The 7,948-nt window shown below is 47.3% G+C and overlaps 1 protein-coding gene across 2 annotated transcripts in view; it reads right to left on the bottom strand.

Moving 5' to 3' along the window:
- Window positions 1–1,025: 1,025 nt before the first annotated feature.
- The window catches only part of DTD1 (D-aminoacyl-tRNA deacylase 1), an 89,310-nt gene continuing 82,387 nt past the window's right edge, over window positions 1,026–7,948 (bottom strand). Inside the window, exons 5-6 of one of the 2 annotated variants that reach the window (XM_078609935.1) lie at window positions 7,392–7,558; window positions 1,026–1,249 (exon numbers count right to left, since the gene is read on the bottom strand). In XM_078609935.1, the coding sequence (XP_078466061.1) occupies window positions 7,415–7,558 (144 nt within the window). In that variant the 3' untranslated portion in view covers window positions 1,026–1,249; window positions 7,392–7,414. Of the gene's footprint in view, window positions 1,250–7,377; window positions 7,559–7,948 lie in introns of both variants that reach the window. The other variant, XM_078609934.1, reaches the window with a different exon arrangement.

Raw genomic sequence — 7,948 nt, 5'->3', positions numbered from 1 at the left:
AAGGAACTATAAAATGGGGTTTTGGCCTTTCAATGCAGGTCCGTGTGGCGATCGCGAGCATTTGAGTGGTAGGGGAGCTCGGAAGGTCTGAATAGAATGCGTCAAACAACGTTGGTCAATAACACCGTGGCCTTAAAAGGAGAAAAAAATATGCCATAGACGTTTTAGGCTATGAAGAAGCGCCACTGCATCAAAAAACGTCGCCTGTTGTCTGAATCCTCCACACTCCTCAACACATTAGGTGGAAATACTCCACGGAATGTCAGACTCCCAGATAATTTGGGGCCCAATGGAATGGGCCAAGAAGGAAGCCAAAGCGATGGACCAGTTCCCTGTGAAGCACCGGACACACACAAGACTTGCAGATGACCACGAAGCAGCGTGTCCCCTCCGTACACGTGCGCCCGGTGAGACAAGAATGAAACTGGCCACAGGAGATGTTTACGCAAAGGCTCTCAACATTAGATGTTGGCTCCTTTCCCCACCCCCCATCAAGAATGGGCACATTTTGTGATGTCAAATATGAGCTTAAGTCCAACAACAGCACACGATCAGGGATTACTGGCAAAATATACCATAACTAGTACACAATAAGCTTGAATAGTTTTGATTTAGAGCTTTCGTGACTGTAGGGTTCTTTCGGTAAAGTCACGTAGAAAGGAAATAATAAAATAAAATAAATATTATTATTTCCCTTCTACGTGACTTTACCGAAAGAACCAACAATATGAATAAGCTTGAATATGTTCGAGAACTTTCACAGCTCATAAACTCTCAGGACTTAACATTTCGGGTTGCAAAAATGCAAAGCAGCGATGCAATAGAGCACAGGGCAATTAATAACTCCTTACCTGGACTGCGCTGCTCACAATCAGCTTGTGACAGTGATCACTGAGTAAATCAGTCGGATTACGTCTTACACACACACACACACCCGTGGCCGCCGCGCGAGAAGAGGGCTGCGTGACGCTGCATGAGCTCCGTTGAAACCGTAAAGGTAACACCACCCAAAAAACGCACAAGTGTTCCTTGCAGGATAACATTTATTGCTTTCCACGTTTATTACTGTCCACGCACACACACACACACGCGCGCCTGTCCCAATGCGCGCTCACATTCCCAGAAGCCCGCCTCTTGCCGACCGTCTTAGATACACGTGGAAACATCCAGTCCACGTGCAACGCCGCTGCGGTCCAGGGAGGTGGTCGTGGGTCCAAGTGTGACGGGAACTTCAAGGGCACTGCCGCCGCTAAATAAAACACATTACATGATTATTCAGGCACGTGCAGCAATAGTCTACGTATTGCCCACAATAGACTGCAAATGACCGTATTTAATGCCACACTGTCTCATACAATATAGAAACACGGGCATTGCTCTCCCTCTGCGTGTTTCCTAAAAGCAAAGTAAATCAAGAATAATGTATTAAATGCAATGTTAATAAATGATGGCTCCTCTGTTGTATTGTAGGATCAGCAGCAAATCACCACTACCACATCAATGCATGAATGCACACAGTCAGTGATTGATGGGATGCAGACAAGAGATCTGGTTCTCGACATGGGTGTGGATTGATTTACGAATTAAGTAGTTTGTGTTTGGAGCATTGCAGCTCCCTCGAATGCTTGCTTGGATGTACGCATGTTGAACGTCTTTCACACCGTGTGTAGACAAGCGTGCTAATCGGAGCCTTGCTTGTTCTTAGCTTCATGCTCGCCTAATGAAGCAAAGACACATGGCTGCCTCGCGCAGGCCACGTGGCCATAGACAGTCTCAAAGTAAAGCGAATGAGGGCCTTGGCCTGGCCCAGTCACCAATGATTGATAAAAACTGCCCTTTTATAATCTTGACAACAGATTTTTTGTAATTACGCAATGGCAAATAAAACAGTGATGATATGATGGTGAATAAAATGTAGAGGTGCAATGATACATCGATTAAAAAAAATGTTTAAGGTCAAGAAACACGCATCGAATCGCGTTTGTCAGAATCAATGGTTTGAAATTCGTTATGCCAGCGTGCAATGGGATCAAATCCCCCTGCAGTTCAGACTTACCAAGGCAGTCACCACCGAGTGGAAAATAATTAATTCCCATGATTCATTGAGGGCGCTGAATCATTACAGCTGAGCGATGGCGCGCAACATAATTAAATTTTCACTTTACAGGCGAATAACAGCAAAAATGACACAAATTTAATTACTCAAAGCTACGACGACGACGATGATGATGCAAATGTTACGCAGCCTGAGAACGGCAAAGTGAATGAGTTCGTAGAGACTCAACATCCCGGCGGGCAATATAAAAATAACGTCATTTATTTTGCCAGGAAAACATCACTGAGTCGAAAGAATGTTTCAGAGGGGGTTTCTGTGTAGAATATTTCGATTTTTGGGCAACTTAATCTTGTAATGAAAAAATCAGTGAGACAATCCTCAATGGCTCATATACCCCCCCCCCCCCCCAGTTTTAACTTCTGCTGCAGCTATAGCTGCTGCGAACGGTATTTATTCAGAGCCAGTTACCAAGCACTGCTCCAACATAGATCTGTGTTCACTACTGTGCAGTTTGTATAACTTTCGCCCCCACCCCAACACCCACATTATACACAGGAAAGAGTAAAACCACTCAAGTTATTTTCGAGAGAGAACTCAACTGCAGAGACAGAACAGAGGATCATGATGAACGATGAGTGATGCAACAGTGAATGCTTCATTGGAAATATGGCGCGACGTGTCGAGAATGATGGAAGGAGTTTATTAACTTGGCAGAGAAAGCGTCTAGAGTTGCTAAATCGTGATAACGAGCTCCTTAGGGTCATGTGGGTCACGGTCTGCAACTCTCGTCCCCCAGCGATCCACGCTGTTGACTCCGTGACCTTGTTCTTGTCCAGACATGAGGCCTGCCTTCGTTTTCCTGTCCACCTCTGACTTCCGCCTGCCTCTCCATGGAAAACAAAACATCTACAGCGTCTCAAGACGTGGTGGCATTGAGACGCGATTTTAATTAAAGTGACATTGTACATTATTGTACTGAATCGTATTTGTGGGAGGGGAAATTGGTAATTTTGGGGACCTTACGTAATTTTGAAACTCCTATTTCATTTTTCTTTGGGGGGGGGGGGGGTAGCCGGAATTTCAATCATGTACGGGGTGGCATGGTTCATTTGGAGGATCGTTTGCCATCTGGGCATCACGGAGTCACCGAAGGACCTTGGGCTGATTACAAACCATAGGGGCATTTGGGGGCCTTGGGTCGTATCGGGCCCTGGGGTCACGTGGTGTACGTCGTTGATCCAACTGAAAAACCATTTGGGTCGGGTGACAATGCAATCGGGGAGGCAGAGGATGTAGCTAAGGATAATGAAGGATGACGATGTAATCCGGGATAATAATACAATCCCAGACAAGTTGGGCATCCTCTTGGGAGGATGTCAAAGCAAACAGACCTTTCAAATGCTTCTGAGCCATCAATATTTTCACAACACATTTTTTAAAGCAGTGCCCCTAGGGCCTTATCAATAATTAACGCGATGTAAGCAACGGTGACTGTTGGGCAAAATCATTCGGAGACAACCTCGGGGCGCTAACCCAGTGCTCATGATTATTGAGAATGTATAATTCATAAGAAAACAAATAGAATTTACATCATTTAGAATTGGAATTAGTTATGCATTGTTGTACTAACCAATACTGCAACGTCTACTCCCTGCCTTCACCAATCCGCAGATATGACCAGCAGAGTGAAGTATGGTCAATTAACCCCCACGACTCACACAGCATGGCAGCTCCTCGTCCAGCAATGCATTGACAAATAGGGCCTTACAGCAGTAACGAGTTAATATGAAATAATTCACGAGTTGTGTATCATGACCTGTATTAATCAACGCTGGAACACTTGATTATTATCAGTTAATCTATTATTATGAAATCAATCTGAATTAATGTTACACTTACCTTAATTTAGTCTTTGTGCCCCTACCTAATTACAAACTACGGTCTGGATTGAGGATTATGAAAGTGGTAGAGGCACTCTAGATCGCAAGTCTGTTCCGCAATGGATGTCTGTCCCTGGAAGAAGTGAGCATCTCCTCCGGCAATAACACCCCCCACCCACAGAAGACACGGGCAAGGCCTCACCAGGGGGCAAAGACAAAGATCCCCCGTATAGCCTTTAAAAGACTGTTGGGGCAAGTGCACCTATGAAAGCCGGGACGGCACACGAGCGAGTGGGTTGGGCCGCACCACGCCCGGCCGCCTTTGTCTCCCTAGTGGCAGTGATGACTGCACACCGGACCAGGTGCTCATTTGAGGCTGAGTCGGCCACCAGAGGGCACACACACACACGCAGAACAAAACGAGTGCGGGTTTGCACGTCGGTAAAAAGTGTTTTAGTTGATGTCGCCATCCACTGGAGTTTCGTTATACCACGAACCACCACGTCCCTCGGCCATTCAGGAATTACTAAAGTTATAAATAGCTAACACGGTGTGTTTAATATGCATGAACATGTCCGTGTGCTACAGCAAAACGACAATCACCGCAACGCACGTTTTAGTAGGTTATGGTAGAACACGACAATCGCTCTCCTCCACTAGAGGGCGCTTTAAATAGCCCCCCTGTAGAGGGTGTTTGGCCTACTCTTCCACGCTGACCAGACATATGGCACCTTCAATTAGCACGGTCGGCTACGCACGGTGCAAAAGAGGTTCAACATATATGTTTGAAAAGGTGGGAGTGCCCACACTTTACCCCACCACACGTGACAGTGTACACATTTATACTGCAGGGTGGACAGAGATGGAGTGGGGGGCGGGCGCGAGGGGGGGATGGATTTATTTCAACTGCCACACCGGGAGATCAAACTGACGACCTCTGGATTTGAAGTCTATTGTGCGAACCATTACACCATGGCAGATTCTCATGGTCTAGAGCGGTGTTCTTCATTGCAAGGCCCGCGGTCCACCAACAGGTCTTTAGTGTGGCCTCTGGCGTGCGGCCCCTGACAATACGCAAATGTGAAAACACTCCCCATCATCATCATCGTGCTGGTGTCAAACCCCCAATAGTTTAAAATGCGTGGCGGCCCTCATACTGATGCTGTCTTATCGGCGAAAATGGCCCATAACCCTCTGAAAATTAGTTAAGAACACTGATCTATAGTAAATCTTTCAATTTTAAAAGCAATCTGTATTCATATTATTACAACGAATTTGGAAGCATTTCCTCTTTTAACTTTTCGTAATGAGTTTCCTCTGGCTCTTGGCAAAAAGGTCCTCATGGGCTGAAGTGTGTCCACTAATATTATTCGTTTGGTTATATAAAGTCTCAAAATTCCGCGAAGAGCCCCTGAAAACCCTCTAAAAATCCACTCACGCCGTTTTTCCATTTCAAAACTCATAAATAAAATGATGACCAGCTATCTCTGACTTCAATAGGCCATAGCTGACCCTATGCACTTTTTCTAAAGCTGTCTTAATTCAAATTCAAAATACAAACTCAAATTTCCATCAATAAAAGCTTTAAGGAAAGCGATCCACTCAATTTTAAAACATAATCAGTTGATTTTTATTCAGTGACAGGACAGCCCTGACTAAGCTCTGCTATTTGCTTTTGATTCTACAGTGCTGATTTGTCATTATTCACCCCACGGCCATTTGCTGGGGTTCTGTCTGTGCTTGTCCGTGTTCAAATACAAGGTACTGCCTGACGGACCATGGGGAGGCCAAACAGGTGTGGCCAGCTACTGCTACTACACACTGAGCAGGATGAAAAGCCAGCCCACATTGCGGTTGTGGTAATCAAAGGCAAACCACGGCGACTCAACCACCAACAATGGCACAAACTTCGCTCAATCCATCGGCAACATCTCAGACGTTCACAGCGTCACGGCCCGTGGCTCTCACCCAGCAGCCCCCACCCTCTACATGAACACGACGCTTCTCATCACCACGCCACGTGGAAGAATAAAGAGTGAGACTGCACGAGTGAAGTGTGCTACAAGAGCATCTACACGTGTTTAATTGTAACGTCTGTTGCCAGTCAAACGCTCCGCTCCAGTCACGGTTGTGTTAGCGCTGAAGCGCGCTGCGCTACGAACCCGGTGATCCGAGTTCGATTCCCGCTCACGGTCAACACCCAGTGATGATTGTCTGAACCGGTCATGGACCTCCCCTAGGTCGACTAAGCCTCAAATGAGTACTTGGTGCAGTGTGTAAACATCGCCACTCGGGAGACAAAGGCGGCCAGGCAGGGTGCTGGCCACCCACCCCCCCGTGTACCATTCCAGCCTTCATAGGTGCTCGCTAACAGCACTTGCCCCAAAACGTCTGTTAGGGCTATGACTGTAAATGTCCCTGGGTGACCGAGGTCCTGACCACGCGCATGGCTCCTGGGGCATGTTCCTTCACCCCTCCATCTCCCCCTTCTCCCTCCCCCCTCCATCTCCCTGACACCTCCACGGGAGAGAATGGATCATCGTGTTTTAATTTAAAACGATAACCAGATTCAACACACGCACCTTGGGTTGCATTCAGGATGTTTGGCCTCTTTTTCGGTTGCTCCGCACAAATGTATCCATTTCCAGCTCGCATTCAAAAAGTCAAAGTAGCAACCACATGCTAAGAAACCAGTGAACATCTACATATCTGTTATAACATATCATCATCATTATTTATTACCGTCTTGAGGGCCCGGTGAGACTAAGCGTCTCTTTGCCAATAAAGACATTGGTAGAGCAGTTTGAAACAGTATGAATGGAGATGCTATGAACACAAACAGGGCAATGGCAACTGCAAACAACGAAAACTCCGTAATGAGATAAGAACAAATACGAGCCAACGTGAGTGTGAACACGGAATTCTAGCAAACTTGGAAAAACAAAGATACCCTCCATCGGCAAATGCTGCAATTAACTACACAATCACCTCATTCATTCCACTCGGTCAAAACCAAAACAGAAAAACGAGATGGGAACCATGCAAAACGTGCCCGTTTCACACATAGAGAAACTCAGGAGGCTGGTGCTGGTCATGTTCAAATTAAACACAATCCTGCGAAGGGAGCTGGTAGGAACGTTGGGTTGCTCGGTCAATGGCCAGGGTCAACGGCGGCGTGGTGTATTCCGCAAATATGCCCGACTGTGAGGGCGGGCACAAGCCGGCGTGAGTAGGTTAAACGTTGAGTTTTATATGAGCACCACGGGGTGACCAGCCCCTCCCCTCCCCACCCAGCCCATCCCCACCCAGCCCCTCCCCACCCTCCCCTCTCCACCCAGCCCGACCCCTCCCATTTTTGGATGCACGACGGACGGACGGACACAATAATCCCCTGTGGGCTGGTGGAACCAGGAGGTTCCTACCAGTAATAAAAGTGCTTGCCTGTTCGCACGCACGCGGTTCGCCGGGTAAAACGAGATCAGTCACTGCTTCGCGCTGTGCTGCCTTCTTCAGCTCCACTCGGCTTGTCTTGTTGCTCTGCTGCTGCTGATGCTGCTGCCGCTGATTTTACTTTGGGTGTTGTCTGCTGCTGCCTCTGCTGCTGTTTTTCCTGCTTGGCAATCTGCGAAGAGGAAAAACGAAATGCACTTTAAACAACAACAAGACGTTAAATCAGGGTTCGTACCTATCACAGGACACCCTCGCTGGAGTGAAGGACAACTGTCGCGTGCTCGCTCGCTCGCTCGGCGCATTTCACGACGACGCAAAGATATTCGGTGTTCCGCTCTCGGGCTAACGGCGTGAACACGCGCGCGGCAAAGCGCGATTGAAACGTTCGAAAACTTACCGACCGGAGAGCAATCCCGAAATAAACGCGGAGTCAATTCTCGAGTGAAGTCACAACCCCAGGCTGTGATCATTCGTCGAACAGAGGGGTGGCATTTGAGGCAAATGCAATGTCAAGTTGCGCAACGTTGCTAAGTTGTGACACACACACTTCGGTTAACATCGC

This window comes from Lampetra planeri, chromosome 33 (assembly GCF_965212315.1).
Source record: "Lampetra planeri chromosome 33, kcLamPlan1.2.h2, whole genome shotgun sequence".
Classification (NCBI taxonomy): domain Eukaryota; kingdom Metazoa; phylum Chordata; class Hyperoartia; order Petromyzontiformes; family Petromyzontidae; genus Lampetra; species Lampetra planeri.
This window is presented reverse-complemented; position numbering and strand designations above follow the sequence as displayed.